At 40.9% G+C, this 26,316-nt stretch overlaps 1 protein-coding gene across 19 annotated transcripts in view; it reads right to left on the bottom strand.

The window, feature by feature from the left end:
• ptprsa (protein tyrosine phosphatase receptor type Sa) overlaps positions 1–26,316 on the bottom strand; it is a 191,319-nt gene that overhangs the window by 48,427 nt on the left and 116,576 nt on the right. For 9 of the 19 annotated variants that reach the window (XM_046856810.1, XM_046856812.1, XM_046856814.1 and 6 more), the window contains 8 exons: positions 20,667–20,987; positions 17,545–17,738; positions 16,655–16,681; positions 11,331–11,448; positions 4,367–4,960; positions 3,397–3,491; positions 2,198–2,451; positions 214–301 (listed from right to left, as the gene is read on the bottom strand). In XM_046856810.1, the coding sequence (XP_046712766.1) occupies positions 214–301; positions 2,198–2,451; positions 3,397–3,491; positions 4,367–4,960; positions 11,331–11,448; positions 16,655–16,681; positions 17,545–17,738; positions 20,667–20,987 (1,691 nt within the window). The remainder of the gene's footprint in view (positions 1–213; positions 302–2,197; positions 2,452–3,396; positions 3,492–4,366; positions 4,961–11,330; positions 11,449–16,654; positions 16,682–17,544; positions 17,739–20,666; positions 20,988–26,316) is intronic. The other 10 variants (XM_046856824.1, XM_046856825.1, XM_046856829.1 and 7 more) reach the window with 2 other exon arrangements.

Genomic DNA, 26,316 nt, shown 5'->3' with positions numbered 1-26,316 from the left:
GTTTATAATATTTAATATCTAAATAGAAATCGTCTGATTAATGATGTATGGATGGAGACTTTTCCCCACCATGTAACATCAAAATGTAATTATAGACTTACATTAAAAGTGATTAAAATGTAAATGTAAGAATGTAAATTTTTTGCTTTAGAATATGTAGAAATTCTATTAGATCATATATTATTCAGAGAAAGAAAATTCACTGCCGTTTACCTCCTCCAGATCCATTTCATCAGGGCCTTTGATGTGTCTTATTGGCCCTCTGCCTTTCTTCAGTGGAACCACTACCACATAGACAGACCTGTAAATAGCACAGGTAAAATGTCACATGAATAAATAATGTGAAGCCACAAATAAAAGCTGCCTGATACAGAGCCTGGGGCACAATTACACTTTAGTGCTATAGTGAGGATGTCAATATACCAACCAGAGCTCCAATCACGTGAGAGATACAGACATAAAACTATTTAAGTGACATTTTTCCGATTTTCCTGAGGTAAACATAATCTTGTATAAAATGCAGGTTCTTTATTCTGGCTGAATTTAAAGATGTATCATATAATATCACAGTGTAAGAAATGCACAATTTCAAAACCCAGTGATATGTACAAGACTAAAGCCCATAAGCCGTCTTTATAAAGCTTTTTCTTCAAGTAAACCTTCTGTGAATTATTTATTTTAAAGTCAGAAAGTTGTCCTTAACCTAACTAAACCTTTAACGTCTTTCTCCGATACACTTATAAACACCTCAAATTATGCCATTAATTTGTTCCAAGACTCGCAGAATAAAAATGACCAAGACCTCACATAAACCGCTTCACGCAACCTCATATCATTGCTAATACAGTAAGTTGTTAATTAATTCATTTGTTTTTGTGGATTTTTTCAATATATTTATACATTTTAATTGATGCTAATAAAACATGTACATTGTAGCCTTTGATGCTGATCGTCACTTCCATTAATGGCCACTCAAGCTAAAAGAATGAGTTATTAAAGCTAACCTTTTTAACCTTTTAATGGCATTTTTAAAAATCTATTTATCTGCTAATTACACAGCTTGAAAATGAGTAGCACCAGGACTAGCACTAGGAACTTATTGGTAGTCATGAACGCCACAATGCAATGAGAGATTTTGAAAAACACCTGCGCAAAACACTAGTGTGTATAAACCACCCTGAACCAGAATACTAGAACTATGACTAAGACTAAACAAAGACAATTAAATCTTACATTATATTACAATTATTATTATTATGATGATCATGACATTATACTATAGATATTTTTATATTAGATATTTAGATATTATTTGATAATATTTATTAGATATTATTAAACTTTATTTTGATTTGTGATAGAAGAGTATCTGCAAGAGTGAAAGGGAAAGTTTATAGGACTGTGGTGAGACCTGAGATGTTGTATGGTTTAGAGACATTGGCATTGAGTAAAAGACAGGAGGTGGAGCTGGAGGTAGCAGAGCTGAAGATGTTGAGGGTTTCGTTGGGAGTGATGATGATGGACTGAATTAGAAACGAGTTTATTAGAGGGACAGTGCATGTAGGACATTTTAGGCACAAAGTGAAAGAGGAACGATTGAGATGGTTTGGACATGTGCATGGGGTATATCGGTAGGAGAATGCTGAGGATGGAGCCACCAGGAAGGAGGAAAAGAGAAAGTCCAAGGAGGAGGTTTATGGATGTGGTGAGGGAAGACATGCAGGTGAGACAGATGTAGAGGACAAAGTGGTATGGAGACAAATTATCTGCTGAGGTGACCCCTAAATGGGAGCAGCCAAAAGTAGAAAAAGATTATACTTTATTTCGTTTTTATCTTGTCTGAAAAAGTTTACATTCCCATTTACAGCATTGGCCCTTATCCAGAGCGACTTATGATTATTTTAATTATACAACTAAACAGCTATGAGGTTAAGGGCCTTGCACAGAGGCCCAGGATTGGGAGCTTGGTGAGGCTGGGATTTGAACTCATGACCTTTAGATATAAAGCCAATTGCCTTAACCACTATGCTGAGCGAAGGCATATTTGTACTTTTTAATGAGATTAAAGCAGTATTTGCTTTAGGTCAATTTAGACACACGCTGTTTTGTAATGAGCATGAGTATTATACTGCGGCTGGCTGTATTTTTTGCCTTTGGACATGTAGGTTATGGTGACAAAGATATGGACGATGCATACTTGATCATATTCCTGGTCTCGAGCTGAGGCAAGACCATAGTGACGCTGTTGTCCGGTTCTCTCCTGACGTCCAGCTCGGGTTTGTTGGTGAGGATGGAGGGGGCGGTGCGAGCCACGAGCCGGTGTCTGGGGCCTCCGTCACCGCTGTCGAGGCACGTGATGCGAAACTCGTAGGTGCTGTTGGCTCTCAGGTTAGTGATGAGAGCTTTGGTCATGCGGGCGTCTATGTCCAGTTTCTGCCGGTTGTATTCGATCTATGGCAGGAAAATAATTAATCAAAGACAATGAAACGAATGACCTCAAGTAAAAGAGTGTCTGTGAGTGCTGATCCTCATTTCACCTGTCCTTTTAGCTTGTCCTTTTAGCTTGCACATAATGGATAACTGTATAATAACATGTAACGAGTTTTAGGCTGGCACTAGCGTCTATAACTGAGGCCGATGCGATTAGCATCTCGATGCATGGACAACCATGCAATGCATTCAATGCAATATGGCAAAGGGAAAAAAATGTGATGCTATGCAATTCAATACGGTACAGATAATTTGCTTTCACATATTTTGTTCAGGCAGACAGCAAATTGTCAATTTATTTAAGTGTCTTCTGAACATTTATGCATGGCCCTTTCACAAACAGGCCTTTGTAGTGCAAAAAAACCCCAAACAAATTTAATTAAACCAGACATTCTTTTCCTGTTCTGCCTCTAGAAAGATGCAGCTCTACCTCTGCTATGTTAATCTGTATTCTATGTGACTTTTAGGACACGCCTCTGAGAAAGCGCTTGACAAAACAGCCTAGCAAGGAGTTATTGGTCACTTTCTAATTAATAAAAGTTTAAAAACATTTTTACCGATGCAAATATGTTAAAAGCAATGCATTACGAAACAAATGCCAACTTGTATCCTGTGCACACCTTTTTTAAATCAATGCGTTACAGCGTTAACTTTTATGCCGATGCACAATCTTACCAATATACCGGTCTTAACATCTTAGTAATTGGTGAACTACAGATCGAATTTGTCTTTCTCCTTGCTGTGAATGTGCACAAATGGCTGTCAGTGTGACTTAATTGACAGTCAAGATATCCATAATTTCTGTGGCTTGAACACAAAAAGTGACAGAGCAGAAATTCAGATCAAGATGCTAGAAAACAAACATTGGCCAACTGTTGTTGAGGGTTTTGGTTGAATCTTACTTACCGTGCAGCGGTATGGAAAGCGGCTGTCAGAAAACTTCCATGCCAGCAGCACTGTTGTCTTGGTGACCAACTTAACTGTGAAGTTTTTAGGAACATCTGGCCACACAAATGCGGACAGGAGTGAAAAAAGAGAAACAGACAGCTGCTTTAGTTAAGATGACAAGGGATCATAAAAAGAAAAACAAAAAGACAGGAAGCCTGTATTCCTGACGGGTTCCTGGCAAGTAATTGGTGTGTGGTGATCGCTGTGAAGGAGGTGAATAAAGGTGTTAGGACAAACATTACAAGACACTTCCCGAATAGTGAACACAACAAACCCATGGAGCACAGGATGACATACGACTCAGCCCGGTCAGATTGACCCTACCAACCCAGAGTGACTACGAAAGTCCCACAAACCCCAAAGACAGAGCTCTGGATTGGCATTGTCACACTGAGTCAGGCAGGGACAAGAGGACGGGCCAAATCACAGCATGCCTACAGTTGTTAGGAGTGTGTCTTGGGTTTCCATGCCACAAAACCAGAATAGGACGGGAAAGGGTGGGTGAACTTTAAAAAAAACAAACAAACAAACAAAAAAACTAACCAAAAAACTCAAATATGCATCAAGACTGCCTACAACTAAGATTTGACTCTCGTCTGAGCCTTCTCCTACCTGGCCATACCTGAAGGGGTGTGCTTAATGAGGGCGGGGGTGTGTGTGTGTTCTGGCACTGTGAGAAGCGTGTCTGACCTTTCAGCACTTACCTCACGGTTTTCGGCGTTCCTCCCTTTCAAAACTGACTGACTTTTAACTTACTGACTCGACTTTTACCTGGGTTTGGGTTAGTGAGATGAGCATCCCCCTGTGCGTTAGTTTAATCGAATCGCGTTGTAGGTGCTTGCATTTTCAGTGGGGGGGTTGTGGTGTTGTCGTGATTTTTTTTTTTTTAGGTTTCCTGGAGAAAGAGAGACAGAAAAGCAAGCCCTACCTGTAGTGAGGGCCACTGTGCGGTACTGGACAGGCGGGCTGTACGGCCCGGGACCTACGCTGGTATGTGCACGTACTTTCACGTCATAAACAGAGTCCGGTTTCAGGCTGTTCAACGTGTAGCTGTGTTCGGTGGACGGTAGGCGCAGCTCTAAGGGCATACTGGTGGAACCTGCTTCCTGGTACGCCAGCGTGTACTCTGTGATGGCGCCATTGCGCTCAGCCAGAACCGGGGGCAGCCAGGAGAACTGCACTGAGCAGCAGGTGATATTGAAAGCATCGCTGATGTGCGGGTAGCCATGCGGCACCTCTTCTTCGAGGCTCAGCTCCTGTTTAGCCTCCTCACCAAAACCGGAACGTGACTTGGCCGAAATCTTGAAGATGTAAGTGGCGCCCCGGTGCATGTTAGGCACTGAGAACTCATGCTCATACGGCGCAAATTCCAGCGTTGCCAGCTGTGGGACGTCTTTACGACCAAACTGGAGGCGATAACCAAGCAGCTCCATGCCGGGGACGAGAAGCTCAGGAGGGACCCAACGTACCACTGCAGAGCTCTCAGAGTCCTGATGAACCCAAAGAGAGGGAGGGCCTGGTACTGCAGAAAAACACACAATTACACATTAGCGTAATTAATTTACATACTAATAACAGCATTGAAAAGAACGGCAATAATAATTAGCAATTACATATTTTCTGTTCCTCTAAATAACAGTAATTAACATGATGGAATGAGGAGGACAATGGACTTGAGAGGCGTCAGGTTTGATAAGTTCAATAAGGTAATCACAAGCAGGTACAGAGCCAGAACAAAACCCCACTCTGCCCACTGGTTCTAACTGGATTTTTATTCTAAACATTCGTCCATTCATCTATTTAACTTCAGAAACTGATTCATCATGGTCTGGGTTGTGATGGATTCAGAACATATCGATTTACATTTACCCAGAGTGACTAAACAGTTGAGGGTTAAGGGTCCTTACACCTTAGGTGCAATTAGAGGCCATTGTCATGGACCATAAATACACACACATTCACAAAAAAGAAGCACAATCTTGAGGCACCAAGGAAACCCACATAGAATTGGGAAAACCATGGAAACTCCATACAGACAGTAACCCAAGCAAGGGTCAAATAATAAACCACAGAGCTAAGAGAGACAAGTTGTGATTAATAAATTTTTTTGCATTTACAGCATTTGGCAGACACCCTTATCCAAAGCGACTAGCGATTTATCTAAGCCTTGCTCAAGGGCCCAATAGTGGCAACTTGCTGAGTGGTGCTGGGATTTAAACTCACAACCTTTCGATCAGAAGCACAAAATCTTAACCACTGAGCTACCCCTTCCCCTCATTTGGCAGATTGCCTTATCCAGAGTGTTGTGCAGCTTAGTGTAGCTGGGATTTGAACTTACAACCTTTGTATTCAAAGCCCAATTCCTTAACCACTAAGCTACCACCTCCCATTCATGGGAAAAGGTTGTAGCACAAAATTTAAAGCTTTGGTTTACTGATTAGAAGGTCGGACCTCCCTTATTCAAGCCCCAGAATTGCCAAGGGGCCCCTGTGCAAGCCCTTAACCATCTCTGTTTGGTTCTGACCCCAGCTTCCTAACATCACTGGGATATGTGAAGAAAGTTTTAGACTGTGCTGTAAAGCATTTTTTTCTTTTTTTTTATTGCACCACACTGAGATTATGACATAATCATTATTTGCATCTTGACTTTCAACTACTAAAGGCTCAATTGATCCTGGTTTACCAACATCATTTATATTCTCCATCATGTGAATCATGACTTTACTCTTATACAATAATACTTTTATAGCATAATAATGTGGCACCACTGAACCACTGGGTAGGAGAAGCTAAGTGGATAGGATGTTAGACTACTGATCAGGTCATGGGTTTAACTCTAGCACCATGACCTTGTGCAAGGTCCTTAACCCTCAATTGCTCAGCTGTACAAGAAGAAGAGACTTTGTCTCATGTACATTACAGCCCATTAAAATTTCCAGCAAATTTTTAGAGTCAGAGTGCAGGATCAGCCACGATACAGTGCCTGATCCTGCATTGCTCAAGAGTTGTACTTGGTAATATTGTGGTTCCAACCCCCGCCCCCTCGATCAGCAACCCAGAACATTAACCACTGAGCTCCAAATAAACAAGTATAACTGAAATAACTATAGGTTTCTTTGTCAAATTCCATTAATGTAAATGTAATGTTTTCCAAAGGGGAGAAAACATTAAGCATTTTTTATTTTGAGTACAAGGAGCTTCAGAAAGTAATTAATATTCGTCATGAATTCCTCTTCTGTGTGCAACTGCTTTGTACTCCATGTGCTCTAGGTTATATTCCACTTATGCTTCAGTAATAGTCCTTTCTCTGCATCACATTATTGGCATGTTATCTGACTGTGGACACCTGTTTTGTGTCTCGTTCTTGATTCGTTGGCTTATTTATGCCCTGTTGTTCGTGTTTTCTGAAGTCTTATTCATTTTGCAGTCTAAGTGTTTTTATCCTTGGCTCTTCCTGTTGTACTTTGACCCCTGCTATGCTGTTTTGTTTGTTGTATTGTCCATAATAAAACACAGTGTGTGTGTCATGATAGTAAACCTGCCATTTTTTTTTTAAGAATATATATACACATTTTGGCCAAAACTAAAAAAACATATTGAAAAAGTCTTCATTTGAAAAATGTAAAGAATTTTAATATAAGATTAATCTGCTGAGATGTATCACTTCAAATAGAAGGAGGAATGAGAGAACCTGAAGTGTCTCAGGAACGAGACAGAAAGGGAGGAATGAAGGTGATGAGATACATGGTGCAATATGGTGCAAGACGAGAACGTGAAGCGGGGGTCAGTGTCTCTCCGTGATTGAGGCTGTAAAACGCAGACTCCACTTCAGCCCCGGTGTGCCGGACAACACGCACCTCTTTCAATCCCTCACTCCACGGCCCCAGGCACGTTTCCCATCACGGCCCGCATTAATGGCTGCTGTTGACACACAGCCGCTGATTGAGAACGGATTGGGTTTCACTTTCATTTCCTCCCTCTCTTGTGCTCTAATTTCCAGCTCCCTAACTGCCCTTCTCATTTCCAGCCGAGCCGGGAGGAGGACTGAGGAGCGATCAGGCAAGGAGGAAGGGAAAAAAAGCCCTTTGATGATGGAGGAATTAATTCTAAGCTTCACAGCGAGTTATGCTGGGCTTCAGAAGTTCTCGTGTCACTTTTTTTCCTGTACTGAATTAATTCCAAATACACGCTGTGGGCAAACATTTCCACTTAATCACATTTGGAAAACAAAAAAATTATGAATTTCTTTTTAAAGGAAAATCTATAATACATTAGAAAAATCTTTAGAATTAAATAGATCCTTTATTAAATCTAGAATGAATAAAATTTAGCAATTATTTTTACTATTACTTTGAATAACCGTGCCTTACATTACCCACAATGCATTTACATTTATGACATTTGGCAGATGCCCTTATCCAGAGTGACTTTTATTTTCATTTATCTTATTCATACAACTTAACATCTATAGAGTTAAGGGCCTTGCTCAGGGGCCCAGGAGTGGCAGCTTTGTGAAGCATGACCTGCAGATACAAAGTCCAACGTATTAACCTTGAAGCTACCACCTCTCTGGAACAATACCATTGATAGTAGTGCTACCCAAGGGTATGCAAAATCAAGACTGGCACCCCTGCCTTCTAATTCCAAAAAAAGTGTTAAATTAAAGAATAAATACACTACACACAATGACGAAGTTGGAATTCACAAGTCTAATGCCTATATGTTTTATCCTTATAAGTTTATCCCTAAATAGTAAGCCAGTGGTGACTGTGGAAAGGAAAAACTCCCTGAGATACCATGAGAAAGAAACCTTTGGAGAAACCAGACTCAAAAAGGAACCATCCTCATCTGGTTTGCACCAAATGTCCATTTATTGCATTTTCTAAAATTGTTATATAGATCCTTATTTTAAACTCCAATGTATCTGGCAATAACCTTTTAGTACAGCAAAGACCTGCCAACTAGCAACCACCAAATTAGCACCAGAATCACTAAACACATCACACATATTCCAATACAAACATTTACTGCACTTCGGAATTGACTTGTTCTTTAATCCTTGACCTTCACTCGCAGTCACATCTGGATGTTTAATAAATAAATAGATACAGACGGATGTTTTCGGCGTCCGTATTATAAAATGGAGCCGCTGGATGCTTTCAGATCGATTGCGGTGTCCGGATCAATCACGGTCATGTCTTTCCTTTCTGACGACACGCCGCATCGAAAACGATCGATACAAGGACATTTACTGTGGAGATGAAGGTGCTGTAAACTACTCTAATCTTTATATTGAAAAAACGTTGTGGCGATTTCACGACAGAAAAACCCGTGTACCGTGTGGCAGGATCAGGATTGATCTGAGACATGATGTGTAGCGAAACAAAATATATCCAGAAAAGTCAATTTTCTAAGCTCAATCCATTTTAATTCATCATATACACTTTATGGTATATACACAAAAGTACTGGGGTGCCTGAGTTTTCCGGATATATGTCGTTATGCCGCAAACTGTTTCCACAAAGTTGGAAATTATATAGGGTGCCTTTACTTTCGATAGCATTTAATTTTCCCATCATTTCAACTAGGAGACTAAACCTGTTCCAGCATGACAATGGCCCTGTGCACAAAGCCAGCTCCATTAAGATATACTATATATGGGTCCAGTGTCCGTATAGTGTATGAGCAATAGACATGGCTTTAAGATTATTTTGTTGATTGAAATCCATCCTTTTGTACAAAAGCCATATAAATGTGAACATCGTCAGTTTATTACATCTTCAACTTATATCTTATGGATGTGTAAATTTGCACTTTAAATACTATCAAACGTTTACATTTTTGTCTTTTGAATCGTTCTGACACACAGCACACACTTATTCGAGGATCACACTATTCCATTTTTAGTGCAAATCTGAGAAAGCGCTGTATAAAGGGCCCAGCTTGGCCCCCCGGCTGGATGATTAGCATGCATCTGGAGCCCTGAAGCCTATCTCTGATTGGCAGACGGGAGGCTAAAGGTGGCGGCTGTGGAGAGTCCACGAGCATTTAAAAAGCGAGGCGCAGGCTTAAGTTGTCTGACAGCACAATACCCTCGATATGAAGCATGAAAGTGCCTGGAGTGCCTCCTCTGAGCGCCCATTGGCCGAGCCGCCCTGCCCTGCTGTCACATGAAAGACTGTGATGCTCTTTAGCCGAGAAGGGCTAAGTCCGTTTTCCGCTTTCTCTCTTTTTCACTTCATATATTTATTTATTTTGTTTAAGCTCTTTCTCCACACTCTCATAAATGAGAAAAGGAGGGGGAGCGGGGGATGACGAGCATACTTTTTGAGAGCCTGAGTGTGTGGCCAGTGAGTTTGTGAGTGAGTGGGCATGTGTGTGTGTCTGTGTGATGAGTCTGATGGGCAGCGGCAGCGGAGCTGTCACACACTGACACTTGCGATATGCGTACCTGTCACACTGGACGTATCGCGGAAGAGCTAAGAGTCTCGCCAGCAACAAAAAACATGCCATTGATGTGTGTTCCGGAGTCACCTCTGACCTGCAACCTGCACCGCTGCCCCGACCTGCTGCTTTCAGCTCTAAACACACAAGCACTGTCTCCGACTTGCATACTGCCACCAAGGTTCACTACTGCAGCTGCCATGGAGGTGTGGCATCAGGTTATTAAATAAAAAAAAAGGGTGGCTGAAAAGAATGCTTAGCCTCTGCTGTATGCATCAGTCCCACTGCAAAAGGGGTGTGGCCTCTGTATGTATTAATCTGAGTAAAAAGAGGGTATGGCCGCTGTATGTATCAGTCCCACCAAAAATGGGGTGTGGCCTCTGTATGTATTAGTCTAAATAAAGTGGGTGTGGCCACTGTATGTATCAGTCCCACTGAAAAGAGGTTGTGGCCTCTGTATGTATCAGTCTGAGTAAAAAGAGGGTATGGCTGCTGTATGTATCAGTCTGAGTAAAAAGAGGGTGTGGCCGTTGTATGTATCAGTCCTACTGAAAAGAGGGTGTGGCCTCTGTATGTATCAGTCTGAGTAAAAAGAGGGTGTGGCCACTGTATGTATCAGTGCCACTGAAATGTGGGTGTGGCTTCTGGAAATTTCAGTCTAAGTAAAAAAAAAGAGGGTGTGGCAGCTATATATATGTCCCACTGAAAAGAGGGTGTGGCCTTTGTGTGTGTCATTACCAGTAAAAAAAAAAAAAAAGGGTGTAGCCTGTGCCAGTCTTAGTGAAAAGAGGGTGTTGCCTTTGCCTTACCGTGGTCAAAGAGGCGTGACATATGTAATTGTCAGTCAAATTAAATAGATGGTAGGTCATTCAGAATGTAAAAAAATAAATGACCACTGTCCCTATACTGTGTCACTTGTGCATGTCAAAATTGGTGACAAAGGTCATTGGTTTCATTGGCTCCCTTGTCTGTCTAATATCATGATAGACTGCATCCTCTCAGAAAAGCCCCCCTTTGTAATCTTTACGCAATGCTGTATCTGAGGTGATGCTTTTCTGTTACTAAGTTAGATAACTGAGTCAAGAACAAAACCATCATATCCATTTTGGTCCAGCTTTAAAACCCTTAAACACAGCTGCAGTCTGGACTCGCCTCTAAATTACCTACGAACAAACAACTGCAATAACCCGATATTGTGCTTTCCTTTTTCTCCTTGGCTTTTATCTGTAATAAGAAAAACCTCACAGGTGCAATCAGGAGCTCACGCAGCACAGATAATCCCCACATCACACCACTCGTGTTATTACTGCTGGCTTGCCACGCTCCGGCACCTTTACGCAATCTGCTCATGTCTCTTGTTTTTCCCCAGGGTTCATTTGGCTGCTGGAGGTGGCAGCAGGCAGCGTGTGGCGCTCTCTCTGTGTGATGACACCTGCATCAGCACTCACCTGCTCCCTTGGTCACCACTAGTTTGGGTTTGCTGCGTGCTCCATCGCCTTTGGTGGTGTAGGCTGCCACTGTGATGGAATAGGTGGTGTCAGGCTGCAGGCCCCCGATCACCATCTCCTGCAGCAAGCACATAAAAGAAGAAGAAAAAGAGTGTAGGGTCATAAAAAAATACACACAGTTAGTCTGTGGGGAAGAGTGTATGCACTGCCACAGCTTTCGTTTCATCCACTCTAACATCTGTGTACTATGGATTTAGTGTTACATAATTTGGTCTCAGCAGTGTTCAGGAGGTCACGGTGATGTTTAATAGGGACCGGGATGATCTCAATGTTGTGATATAGTCATTTCAGGGGCAGTGTGGTTTTTGTCTCATGAACCATCTAGGACATGATCCGAATGTAATTAATAGAAGAAAGGTCTGAGCAAATAGTCAGGCTGAGGGATCCTGTCTGTCAAACAAGCTTCAGAGGGGTTGCTATTAATGCACAGATTTACAGAGGGCAGGGTTTGATTCACTGTAAAGTGGATTTTCTCATACTGTGTAGTTTCTTGTACAGGGATGCGCAGGGAAACTGAAAATTTTGAAATGAGCCTGGGGCGTCTGCGATTGTTTGGAACCAGTGAGAGCTCATTTTGAACCCCTTGCCATTAGTTATAATGGAGCAGCGGAGTGGTGCGCAACGTGAGCTGCCATCGTGAGGAGCCCTCGCCTCTCCGTTTCACAACACGCATCATCGTTGTGTCGAACAGTTTCTTCGAAAAGACACACCCATGTTGTAATCGCAAGAGCAGACGGAACACAATTATGAAGTCCTAACCGGTAATGACGTCAAAATTCCCTTTGTGCGGCACTCGAACTATCAGCATTATTATAAAAGGGTTTTTACAGCAAACGCTTATTGTGCACCACTCCACTGCTCCATTAGAAGCAATGGCAAGGGGATTGCTATTCGGAAACCGATTGAAACGAGCTTGCACTGGTTCCAAACAATTGCCGATGTCCCAGGGTCACCGACTCCTAGTTCCAAAAGGCCCCTTTTTCCAGCGCCACACTGTTCATGCTGAGTGTTTTTGGTGGTAACACAAGATTAATCCACACAACACTATTAGCATCAACCTGCCACATTCTCCAGATTCGTTGTAATTCTGTATGAGTGAACAGGTTAAACTTTGGAAATGAGGGAGTTGTTTTCCTTTACTGTCGTTCCAGAGCCAAAAAAAAAAAAACACAGATCTGAGCTATGTGTGCGACTCGATCACGTGCACATGCATGCGGTGAAAAAGAAGAACCGACGGGGGCCATGTCGTGACACATTTATGAGCGTGGTACAGTAAACAAGCATGCACAGAAACTAAGGGGAGAGCACTTCAGTTCTGCGAGCACTGAGCACTGGGAAACATTCACCAGGGTCTATAATCTGCTCTGCACTCTTCTCATGATCTTTATGATTTTAATAGTGTGACATCCTATACAGGAAACTTAGCAGTGTTGCTAGCACCTTACTTAAACGACTGTTTTTTTAATACAGTACTACTACCCCAATTCTAAAAAAGTTGGGACCCTGTGTAAAACCTGTAATCATAAACTAGGGGTGTAACATTACACAAAATTTACCGGTACCTTGGTTTTTAAGTCATGGTTTGATTCAATTTCGGTACGGTTGGAGAAAAGAAATTCCCCCAAACGTAAAATTGCTTGTCGCTTTTTATTAACGCAGTTTATTATTATTAACATTTGCGCTTGTGAATATCTCAATATATCTATATTTTTTAAATATGTAATATGCCTGGTTGGTTAAATTATATTAAATTAAATATTTTTTATATTTAATAAAAATAAAATAGTAAAAATCTAGATAATGCGATAAATATTTTCACTATATTAAATTGAGTAATCAATCAAATTGGCACCAATTAACACAAATTAAATTGATGAAATAAAATTTAAGAAACGGAACAATGTAATTAACTTATTTACATTCGTTAGACCCCATTTGGTAATACACGTGTATGTAAGTGTGTATTAATTAATATTACATTTTCTAAAGATATGATCTACTTAACTGTTTCTCTTATTTTAGCATACTTTACTAAACGTCTTCATTCCTTCCATCCTTTATTCATTCACTCCCTCTTCATTCCTTCTGTCCTTTATTCATTTTGGCCACAAGCAAAAAAAATTAAAAGGTGTGCTAGCTGCTGGTGAATGAAAAGAGGGAGGAAGAAAAACAGGTGACAGTAGCTACTTCCTGGTTAGTGCCAAACGCTAGTGGTATTAATTCTTCAGCGTTTTCTTGCATGCGCAAAACAAATCTTATTTTCAGTACGGAGTGAGTAGCCACAGTGACACTGCACTAAATTTTCTTTTTTTAATGCCCCTGCATTGTTGTATTTTCAAGTTTAAATATAATAATTAAAAAAATGCTCTCAAAGTGCGAGGTGGAGACTAAACAAACTTGTGATTAACCACCACGTTATATTCCTGAGGGAACACAGATTTTAAGTCAGATGTTCCGCACTTACAGTAAAAAGGATTGCACCGAAAGCCCTGTACCGAAAAATATCGGTACGAATACATGTACCGTTACACCCCTATCATAAACTTCTATTTTGTTCACAACAGAACATAAGAAACATGTTTAAATGTTTAAACTGAGAAAATGTACCATTTTAAGGAATTCTATTTTGAATTTGATGGCTGCAACACATCTCAAAAAAGGTGGGACAGGGCAACAAAAGTCTGGAAAAAATAAAGTGAACAGATGGAGAAACATTTTGCAAGGAAATAAATGAATTGACAACAGGTCTGTAAGAAGAGTGGTGCTAAATAGTGTATCTTAGAGAGGCAGAGTTACTCAGAAGGGTCCTAAAGATTGCGCTGAACTGGCCTGCCTGCAGTCTAGACTATTCACCATTTGCCACATGATTAAACGAAAAACACAACAAAGGACACCCAGAACTGTTAAGCAGCCAGAATCCTGTATCAAAGATATATGGACAACATTCCTCTCCTAAAACTTCAGCAACTGGTCAGTGCCCAAATGCATCAAATTCAAAATGACTTTATTTTCTCTCCCTTAAAATGGTACATTTGCTCAGTTTAAATATTTGATATGTTTTTTTGTTAATGGATTTCTGTTGCAAATCATTGCATTACGTTTTTGATTAACATTTTGCACAGCGTCCCAACTTTTTTGGAAGTGGGGTTGTTTTACTGATAGCAAGCAGATTCTGCATTTTAAATAAAATCAGGCGTGACTTGAAATACTGAATCTGTTTACTATTAGTAAATAAAAACAGCTCTGATAGTCTTAGTACTAATACTAACATTGAGTGTTTGGTATCAGAATAGACAAGCCATTGGACCAGATGAGTGGAGCGGGTGAAATAAACGCTGGGCACATGCGGGAAATTATGAAAAGATACCCGACTATTGGGTGGAACAAACAATGTACAACCCGAATTCCGGACATTTTTTTTATTTGAATAAAATAAAAACTAAAAGACTTTCAAATCACATGAGCCAATGTTTCTTTCACAAAAGAACATAAAGAACATAAATGTTTAAACCGAGAAATTTTGATGCATTCTATAGGTTTCAAAAAAGTTGGCACAGGGGGCAACAAAGGGCTAAAAATGCCAGACGTTTTGAAGATATTCAGCTGAAAGAACAACTAGTAACTAATCAAGTTGATCTGTAACATGATTAGCTATAAAAAAAGATGTCTTAGAGAGGCAGGGTCTCTCAGAAGTAAAAATGGGCAGATGCTCTCCAATCTATGAACGAGTGCGTATAAAGATTGTGGAATACTTTAACAACGTTCCTCAACGTCAAATTGCAAAGGCTTTGTAAATCTCATCATCTACAGTATATAACCTCATCAAAAGATTCAGAGAGGGTACAAGAACCTTCGTTGGATGCCCATGGTCTTTGGGGCCCTCAGACGACACTGCATCACTCATCAGCATGATTGTGTCATTGACATTAATACATGGGCCCAGGAATACTTCCAGAAACCACTGTCGGCAAAACACAATCCACCGTGCCATCTGCAGATGCAAACTAAAGCTCTATAATGCAAAAAGGAAGCCATATCTGAACATGGTCCAGAAACGCCGTTGTGTCCTGTAGGCTGAGACTTAAAATGAAATTGTTAAAAGTGGAAAAGCGTTCTATGGTCAGACGAGTCCAAATTTGACATTCTTGTTGGAAATCATGAACATTGTGTCCTCCAGGCTAAAGAGGAGGGGGACCTTCCATCGGCGTACAGTTCAAAAGCCAGCATCTCTGATGGTATGGAGGTGCATACAGTAAGTGCATACGGTATGGGGGGCTCACATGTTTTGAAAGGCACTATGAATGCTGAAAGGTATATAAAGGTTTTAGAGTAACATATGCTCCCCTCCAGACGACATCTATTTCAGGGAAAACTTTGTGTATTTCATCAGGACGATGTGAAACCACATACTGCAGATTTAACAACAGCATGGCTTCATAGTAGAAGAATCCGGTTGCTGAATTGGCCTGCCTGCAGTTCAGATCTTTCACCTATAGAGAACATTTGGCAAGAACCTGCAAGAATTGGACCAAGTTCCAACAGCAAAACTCCAGAAACTCATAACCTCAATGCCCAGATGTCTTCAAATTGTTTTGAAAAAAGGAGCTGCTACACCATGGTAAACATGCCCCCGTGCCAACTTTTTTGAGACCTGTAGCAGGCATCCAATTTGAAATGTGCATACAATTTGTGCATAAAAGTGTACAATTTCTCAGTTTAAACATTTATGTTCTCTATGTTCTATTGTAAATAAAATATTGCCTCATGTGATTTGAAAGTCTTTTAGTTTTCATTTCATTCAAATAAAAAAAATTAAAAAATGTCCCAACATTTCTGGGTTGTACATAAATCATGCAAATGTGTGAGTGCTGGGTTACTGATGCATCCAAAAGCACAAAAAAACCACACACATAGACACACAAACACAACCCCCGCCTAAAGAAAAAAAAATAAAAATAAAAAAAGACTAGTGGGTCAAGAGATTGTTTATCTCTCTTGAGCTCATGACACAATATTCATATTCACACACTTCAGAGCTGCACTGCAAAACAACACACACACAGACACAGACATTAATGAGCTCTTGATGTTGCATCACTCCCTCTGTGCATCATCAGTGGTGTGTTCTGAGTGACACTGCTGCTTGACACGCCGCTCTCAGATCAAATTCCATCTCGGGCTGAGAGTGACCCTCGGCAGAGAGTGATGCAACACGCCGAGCTCCACGACCACGCACAACGCGCCGCATCTCCGTCTGTACTCACGTATTCGGCTGTATCGTCTGTTTCCCACTGATTCCCCCCACCCAGAGGAGAGCGCATGGGAAAGCAATTTCAGAAAGAGAGAAAGAGACATATACAGGGAGAGAGAAAAAGAGAGAAAGAGAGGCATGAACGGAGAGGAAGAGAGAGCCACTGAAGCGAAGAGCACTCCGAAGCATGCTTGAAAAGTGGGTCGGTATGTAAAAGGGAGAAAAGTTGAAAGATAAGAGCAGCCAATAATTCGCTCTGTTCAAGGATTCGGAAGTCTGCCTGTCCGTTCTGTACGTGCGACTGGATTTTTTTTCCCCCATCTGCAAGCCATAAGGCGTGCATTCATTTCGAGTCTCTTACAGAGTTTCTTCAACGCCACGCTTGGACTTTCTTAAAGCCGGCCTTTAAAGTGGCTTTGGGGTAAAGATGTGAGTGGAGCTCTAAAGTACAGAAATTCTCCATGACCTAAAATAGCATTTTCCATTAATTTTTTTTTCCCACTCATTTACTCAGTACATGCCTGATGTCTAAAACACATTCCCAGTTAATAAAAACTACAATTGAATATTCAGGGAAGGAGCCTCCAGTATCAGCACTTGATAAAACTACAGGTTTTGTGCTTACAGAATAATGCGCATTAAGACAGAAAAAGGAAAAAAATCTAATATGTTATAAAGTATTTTAAAACCTTTTTTATTTGGTGTATTTGAGAAGTTTATGAGTAGTGTGAAAAGTGTGTTTGGAGTGTTTAAAATGGTGTGAGCAGTGTAAGAAATGTGTGAAGAAGGTGTGAGCAGTGAGAAAATTGTGTGAGGAGTGTGAAGAGTGTGTTACCAGTATGTAGAGTGTGTGAGCTATGTAAAGAGTGTGAGCAGCATGAAGAGTGTGTGAAGGGTGTGTACCTGGGCATCAGCCAACATTACATCCTTGATGAGTGGGAGCCCACGTGCTTCACCGTTCTCCACCCGCACATAGTGCACCTGGTAACCACGGATCTGACCGTGCTGTCGCCCTGGCAACAGTGAGCGCCACATCACCTTTAATGCAGTGGAGTTCATCACCTCCACTTCTACCCTCCGAGGGGGCGCACCGGGAACTACGAGGAAAAAAAGACAGTGTTAAAGTCCTGGATTTATTTGAGTTCAGTTTTGTTTTATATGAATTAGAATTCTGTTTGAGAGTTCCAGTTAAAGTCCTGTTTTTGAGTTAAAAATCCTAGTTAAAATGAGAGTTTTGAGTTTGACTTCTAATTTTAATTCTGTCATTATGTTAAAATCCTTTTTACATTTTTGATAAAAAACCTGAAAAAATGTAAAAAAAAAAAATGCATTTCATTGGCCCTGTACAATGACAATAAAGCGGAATCTAATCTCATCTAATCTCAGTTTTGAATTAAGAGTTTTGGCTTTGAGGTTAAAATCCTGTTTTCAGTTTAAAATCCTGGTTTTACATTAGAATTTAGATTGAATGCAGTTAAAATTAACTGATTAGTTAAAATCCTGGTTAAAATCCCGATTTTGAGTTGGAATCCTGGATTACATTTCAAATTAAATTCTGAGTGAATCTGAGTCAAAGTGCTGGTTTCCATCAAATATTTATTTGAGTTGAAAATTCCCTTCTTTTATTTCAATAATTCTTTTCTTTTTATTTATTCATTTATACCTGCATTTTGTATATTGTTAGGTGCAACAACACAGCACGATCCCTCAGCAGACAAAGAGATGGACGCAGACACCCAGACAAAACAGATCAATTCTTCGTGTCTACTGTGTTTTTTTTTCCTGACTGACGTTATTATTATGACAGAGTTCTCCACCTACAGGCGACTGACACGGGCATCTCGCAGGAACGCTTTCCGTCTGCCTTCAGCACAACCGCCATCCGATTAGGTGAAACAAGTCTCAAATGCACTTATGGACTTAAGGGACTCTAAAATCAAATCTCTTGCCTTTACTCATACTCAAGCTGCTCCTGCTTTATCGTTGTTCTCCGCTCCCCACTAAACAATCTACTGTCTGCCTCCTGTCGCCCCGCAGCCTCGGATCTGAGCGCTAATGAAAAATCTGTTTATATGAAGCCTTGACGTTTAAATGGCGCCTTTATTGTGTATCACTCTCAGGAGCGGAAAGGTTCTCGGCAAGGTCAATAAAACGCTCGTTCTGTATTTACTTTTGGGGGGTAAGATGGAAGTGTACATGTGGTAATGATGAAACTGGATAAATATACATATAACCATGTTGCAATATAACTCCTGAGGTAAAACCTGAGGTAAAAATGTAACTGATTCGACCTTAAATATTTCCCTCTTATTTACTCTTATTTAGATATTTTTTTGTAAAAGTTACCTCAGAAATTGCAAAAATAAAGTAGCTTTTTGTTTAAGGATACACTATATGGACACTTGACTTTTTCATGCATATGTGGTTCTTTGTCACACTTTTACCACAAAGTTGATGTGGTAGCATGAAATATTCCTTCACTTGAAGGAGACCCAAACCAGTTCCAGCATGACGATGTCCCTGGGCACAAAGCCAACTCCATGAAGAAATACTTTACATGGTTTGGAGTGGAAAATTTCCTGTTATAGAGCTCTGACCTCAACCCTATTGAAAAGAATGAATGTGAATGCTGACTGCACCCCAGGCCTCCTCACCTCACCTACATCAGTACCTGACTTAACTAACACCTTTGTGGCTGAATCTCCAAAAGCTCACTTTAAAAGCTAGTGGACTTCATCCCAGAAGATTGGAAGGGGGACTAAATGTGGAAATCAATGTGGACCTACAATTCTTGTCCATATAGTATACTAGTGACATTTTGACATTTAAGTTATGGTTCTACCTCAACAGGCTCAAGAGCCATGAAGTTACTGAGCAACTCAAGAACTATGAGGATGGATTTAGACTGTTATTAATATCAACAGTCTACTACAATGATTTAGAACCACAGATTGCATTTAATGCCCATCACTGCACACCTTAAAAATGATGGAACTATAATAAATGGACATTTAGTGCCACCCAGATGAGGACAGATTCCCTTTTGAGTCTGGTTCCTCTCAAGATTTCTTCCTCATGCCATCTCATACAGTTTTTCCTCGCCACAGTCGCCAGTGGCTCACACTTACAAACTTACAATTATTAGGAATAAACTTATACCCATTATGTCAATTGTTAAAAAATCTCTACAAATAAAAATTTAATAAATTGAATTTCATTAAAAAATATTGTTTCAACATTATGCATTGGGTTTTTATGACTCGTTTTACAACTGAGTATGCAGCTAATGGTTTTGAATACACAATACCGTCTCACTCCATGATGCTGAAACTGTTACTCCTTTGTTGCAAAACAAAGTAAAGGAATCCTGGAGGGCCCAGTGCTCCCCATCTGACCTGACTGAGTTGCTCTATCCATGCTAGAAACCATAGTTCAGTTTCACACACATATAGTCGCTCTTACATCCATCAGTTTGCGTGCCTGTGTGTGTGTGTGTGTGTGTGTGTGTGTGTGTGTGTGTGTCAGGCAGGGTGAGGGAACTGCTGGGCATTGTGTATCGATTAGCAGCTTGTCCCCTGAACTCCAGCTGTCACTCAGCCTGGAGCGCTGCTGTCGCCAGGGATGTCGGGCACAATTTCTTACAACCGGCAGCTGGCTGAAGATCATTTCAGAGCTCATGAGTTGCCTGTCTGCCTCAGTGACTCCAAAAAAAGAGAGAGAGAAATAAAACGAGGCTGGGTAAAAGCAGTGTTTTTTTTTTGTGCTCGGAACCCACTGTTTCACTAAACGACTTGAGAAGAGCTGTTACTGCCTGCTGCTGTGTAGTGAAGTCATTTCGGAGGATTTAAAACTGCCTCTAATTAGAATATATTACTGTGAAGACGAACGAGGCCTGGCTACAGTGTACCCTATAATTACCCTATAATGGTGGAAATGTGCATATTCAATATTATATAGGTTTTCTTGTTTCTATAAATCATGGCCTAAACAAAAAAAAATTGCTATTGATGGCGTGGAATTCGTACCGTCCTCATCAGTGCGGCATATGAGCACTACACTGTCCGGTCCGGGGCCCACAACGGTGGCTGCGGCCACGCTCACACGGTACGTCGTCCACTTCTCCAGCCGCTGCAGTGTTATCTCGGAGGCCGTGGCCGCCACCTGGAGCTCATCCACGGTCTCGGATCCGACCCCGAGCCCAGCTCCGCCCCCTGCCATGGCATAGCGCACTACGTACCCGACCAGCGGGCCATTCTGGCTCTCCGAGTGCGGGGGGCGCCAACTTACCAGCAGAGAAGTGGAGCTAGAGCTGGAGCATTTAACCTCCTGGGGGGGGGCGGATGGCTCTGCGCAGGCAAGGGAGGAGAGGGAGGGGTGGGTAAGGAGGGAGGGAGGGGAAACAAAAAAACGAAAAAAGATGGGAAAGAGAAAAAGAAAATGATAAAAGGGAACAAACCGAACTGAAAAGACAAGCCACGACAGTACCAAACATAAGGCGAAAAAAAAAAAGAAGAAAAAAAAAAGAAGAAGAAGAATCAACTGATTCAAAGGGCAAATGCAAATGGAAACAGAAGAGGAATGTAACATGACATGCATAATAATGAAATATGAAGCCGGGCTCATTTTAAAAGGTTGGATAGACCACAGGGCTACGGTTCGACCTGGAATATTTACCATCTCACACCAGAGGTGCTGCTCAGTAATGGAGATGGCAACTGTCCTAAATATCCTACAAATAAATCAATATTATTATAAATTTTTCCCGGTATATGCACGTGGTTTTGGTGCTTCCAATACCAGTAAGTGTATTTTTGTCAATCAGCAGGGCAACAGGCATATTCTTAATTCTAATTCTTAAATATAATGCACTTTTAAATGCCTAGCTGCATAATTTAGCTTGAATAGACAGTAGAGTTCAATTGAGTTTCATCTACATTTATCCCATTTATACAACTGAGCAGCTATGGGGTTAAGGGCCTTGCTCAGGGGCCACAAGTGGCAGCTCAGTGTGGCTGGGATTTAAACTCATGACCTTTAGGATTCAAAGTCCCATGCCTAAAAGCCTAAGCTACCATCTGCCATCACCTTTACCATCATTAATGTAGTGAGCTGACCGACTGTATAATGATATCGAACCGTTTTTATGACTAGAATTAAATAAGCACCGATATCTGACACCACTCTCAGTATTGATGTACATCCCTAATCCCTACCTTCGCTTACACTACGCTGTGATCACCTGATAGATGCCAAGATTTAAACAAACCCTGAGGAAAATCGTGTCCTGCTTTATCAGAGGGTGAACGAATGTGCACTGTTTGTGACTTATATTACAAACCCCGCATGTAGGAGACTAGGAAATGGATATGATCTGATATGCTCTGTGGTAATCCTATGAAGTCCCATGGCCTGTGATCTCTAAATGACCAGAAATTATAGGCTCCAACCTCCAATCCAAACCACCTCTAGGGGCGGGGTAACATGCTAAGTGTATTTCGCATTGCAAGGCTATGTGCTGGTGTTTCTGCCAAAAAAGGAGCCCATCTAATTATCGGAGTGACAGTAATTTCTGTTTGTGAAGGAACGTGTTTAACTCAAAGGACAAACAAATGATAAGGGCATTTTTTTTTCAGAAAACAAATAAGGAGACAATGTGATTGGAATTTCAAACAGAACACCTTCTGCAAAAAAAAAAAAAGCTTAAATTAATTCAAATGCAACTGGGGGATTACAGGAAAATGAATTCCTCTGCAAAATAAATAAGTAGAAAAAGAAAACAACACTAGGATCCAAAATGTCAACTTAGAAGATACATGGAAAGCTGCTTGGCTTCAAACTGAAAATAAGAGCATCAAAAAAAAAAAAACAAACAAAAAAAGCCAAACAAAACCAGAAACATTGTTTTCCTTAACATTATACGTACCTGGCTTCCATCAAACACACTTTTTCTTTCTTTTTTTTCTTAAAGACTTTCTTACCACAAGCACCCAGCTACAAGGAAGCAATATTCCCTGAGCTGGCTGGTATCAACTCTCCCCTTCTTAACGAAAAGCCCTCAGCCGAATGTCGGCTCAGCGCACGGGAGACCGCAGCTGGATTGATTTGCGGTATATACCAGGCATGTCCAGACTTTAGATCTAAAGATTTGAGCTTTGGCGTGATTTGTGATGCTCAGAGGGGGAGAATTGTCCCGGTGCTTCAGCTAGGACTGTACAGTATTCTACACTGTTTACACTAGTATGAGGGTCCACAATGCTGAGAGACAGAGATAGAGAGAAACACCGGGTCTTTTGTTGTCCTCCATGCATTCATATTCCCACCCTCATCTATATCCACATTCTCCAAACCCCACCGTCTTACTACCAGATTCCTGTTTCTTTGCAAGATCTAAACGCAAGGTTAACAACTATATATATTTATATCTTATTTATACAACTTGGCAGTTGAGGGTTAAGGGCCTTGCTCAAGGGCCAAGAATTGGCAGCCTGATGGGGCTGGGATTTGAACTCATGACCTACCTATCAGAAGTCTCAACCATTTTTGCTAAAATGTTTATGCAGTCAGAAAATCCTGAACCCAAATGCAATTCATACATTATTATTATTATTATTATTATTATTATTATTATTCCCAGCAAACACAGAACGTTTCCCTAACATTAGCATACGGTTTCCATTTCGATATTATTGAGAGACAGTTAATACGTTCTAAGAGTTTTTTTCGTTCATTTATTTGTAACCAAATCAAACCTTACCTTGAGTTTTTATTTTTAGCAACCGTATTAAAAAACCTTTATAGAATGCACTTTAATGATAATTTCGAGTTTTCATTTTAAAACGTGGCAGAAATGTGCTGAAGGGAAAGTTAAGGGGAAATATTAAGAGAACATTATACGAACGTTTCCGCAAACCTAGACTAATATCGAGAAAGCAATGGAAACACAAAAAACTGCCCGATTATTATTAATTATATCAATACTATATATGAATATGATTCATTTAGACTGTAAGTGAGATTATTGAAAAATCAAATTAAATTCTATGCATTTTGCAGGATTCCGAGCAGAAATATAATTTTTTATCTAATTAAGCCATTTGGTCATCAGTGATGTAAGAAATGATGTCCAGCCGATCAGCTAACAGAATTATTCCAGTAGATTTGAAAAGCTACTGCAATTAAGCTAAAAGCCGGACCACTTGTTTGGCTAAACATGAAGAATCCGCTGTTATGATTCGACTGAAAGCGCCATGAAGGCCTCTGGCGGTTTTATGATATAATCTCTAGGTGTAACCATGCATGATGCCCTATAGCTGATTGAAATTTAAATGCTAAATTAGATTTTTGTCTGTTGGCATTTATCTGTTTCTTCCCCGGTAATGCAATGTAATCAGAAGCAAGAGATCGTTAGATCTCTGGATTTCAGTTTGTGGACCCTCCGTGAGCACGTCTGAATCGAACGTCACTTTCTGAACTTTTGTTTTTTCATAGAAGACCATCGTTCAGGCCGCCCTTCTGACCGGCTCAGGAGTGTCTATCTCTCTAACCCCCAGGAATGCCATCACCCCCCCAGTGTCTTTGATCAGCCTTTTGAATAACGATAAACCCAGACTATTCAGATTATAATCTGTATCTTTTGTTTTGGGGGATGTGCGGGGGTGAAAAAGTACCCTTTGCCGGTCAGGGGGGTGTGTGTTCCTGCTTTGTTACTGCAGACTCACATCAGCCTATAACGATGGCCTCCAGATACACATTGTACTCCAAGTTGATAGTCCTTAAACTGTACACACGGCACCACAGAGCAGAAGATACAGTACACAATACACAAGTTTGCCCCTGCTTCGTCGCGTTCCTGAAAAAATCCACGCTGCCGCTTCGTTTCGAAACAAGACTTGCACTGGAATGAATAGGACGCTTTAACCCTAATGGCCGTTTAGTCTCGAGCGTGTACTAGTAATCAAGGCGTCGTCTCATTACGGTGATGTGTGTGGTGAGTGTTCTGATGCCTTGTGTGTGTAATGAAAGCGACTGCAGCGCTGCAGCGTGGTAATTGGAACTATATCTGGGAGAGAGATAAAGAGAAGAGAGAAAGCATAAGAGGGTGGGTGGGGTGGTGGCTTAAGATGACTTCTAACTCGCTGTGTTATTTCTCTGGCAGTTTGTTTTTGCGTTTTCAGAGAGGCTGCGCTCAAGAAAGACGAGCTCTCTGTTTATTCCTCCGGCTCTTTGCTCCATTAGCTGCGATGTGGGTAAGCTTTGTCTCGAGCCGTACGTGGGACTGCAGGCGACCTCTGTCAGGAGTAGCCCGCTCAATCTGAATTCTAATCTGAAACGTTGTGAAAAATGAAAAAAAAAAAAAACGCCAAAGCGGCAGGCGCTCCAACCATGTGTGTGACACATGGACAACTAGAAGCATGTGGAGGGTGAAGCGATTTCCCTTCAGGCCTGCGTTTCTCACTGTGGAGCTTCGCGGGTTTACCACAGTGATTTATAGACGACAGGTCACATCTACAACTACAGAAGAGCGAGTCATCTATCACACAATAAATAGCCTTCACGCTCCCTAGACCAAATAGAAGAAGCTACAGAGGACAAAAATATAAATATAATATATAATATATTTTGTAAACATCTTGAGACGCCTTTTGCAGCAGACACAAAAAAATATAAGGTATGCTTACTGACGTAACTGATTTTTTGTGTAACTTTTAGATGGACAAAAACACTACAAAATTCATAGATCTGGCCAAAACGAGATGCTAAGACTGAAAAATCCGAACTGTGTCTCTGGATCGTACAATAAATAACCTAGTTTTAGGCATTAGAAGGACACGACTTGCAGCGGCAGAGTGGACTTCTTCCAAACAGCGAGCACTTACCTCTGAGAAACTCACACTAGAATGATTTGTTTGTGTGTTTGCTTGTGTGGATGCTGTTTCGTAACACGACTGACTGTTTGACTGTCACCTTCCTGACCCCTCTCACATTGACTCCATCTTTCTTTTCTTTTTTTAGGGGGGATTTTGGTTTTCTGCTTGAGCAAGGGTCTCTCTGAGAGCCCAATCTTCCATCTGCAAGGTCGCGATAGGCATCGCAGAGCAGAGCGGAGGCCTCCAGAACGCCAAAGTCCCAAGCAGAAGTCTAAACCTGTCCCCCAGAGATACTTACTCTCACCTTTAGTTTAATGGATTTGCTTTGAGAATGCTACATGCTGCGCTGATGGGGAAGTTGGACAGGGGGCGGAACAGGTTGCTGATCGTTGTGGCGAAAAAGGTGGGGGAAAGAAAACCCAGTTGTGGGCAAAAGGAATTCACTGAAAGCTGTCTTCTCTTGTGAAGTGAACCATATGTGTCTCATAAAAAAATCATACACTGGAACAAAAAAAAAAAAAAAAAAAAAACAGGGAGGGAAGGAAAGCAAACCAAAATCTCTCCAAGTCTCTTTAACTGATACTGAAAGAAATGAAGGAAACCCAAGTGACATTTAGCCAGAAACTTTGCTTTCATTTAAGCAGGAAACACATATATGAAGCATAGAAATATTTAGACATACACATATGTTGTGATGAAAATATATTACGACTATTTAAAAGAAGACAATAAAAGAAAACAAAAAATGTAATTCCACAAACACATTGAGATAGAGAAGGTGGACACACACACACACACACACACACAC

Source organism: Silurus meridionalis, chromosome 9 (assembly GCF_014805685.1).
Source record: "Silurus meridionalis isolate SWU-2019-XX chromosome 9, ASM1480568v1, whole genome shotgun sequence".
In the NCBI taxonomy this organism is placed as follows: Eukaryota; Metazoa; Chordata; class Actinopteri; order Siluriformes; family Siluridae; genus Silurus; species Silurus meridionalis.
Note: the sequence above shows the minus strand (reverse complement) of the source record. Positions and strands in the feature narration are given on the sequence as shown.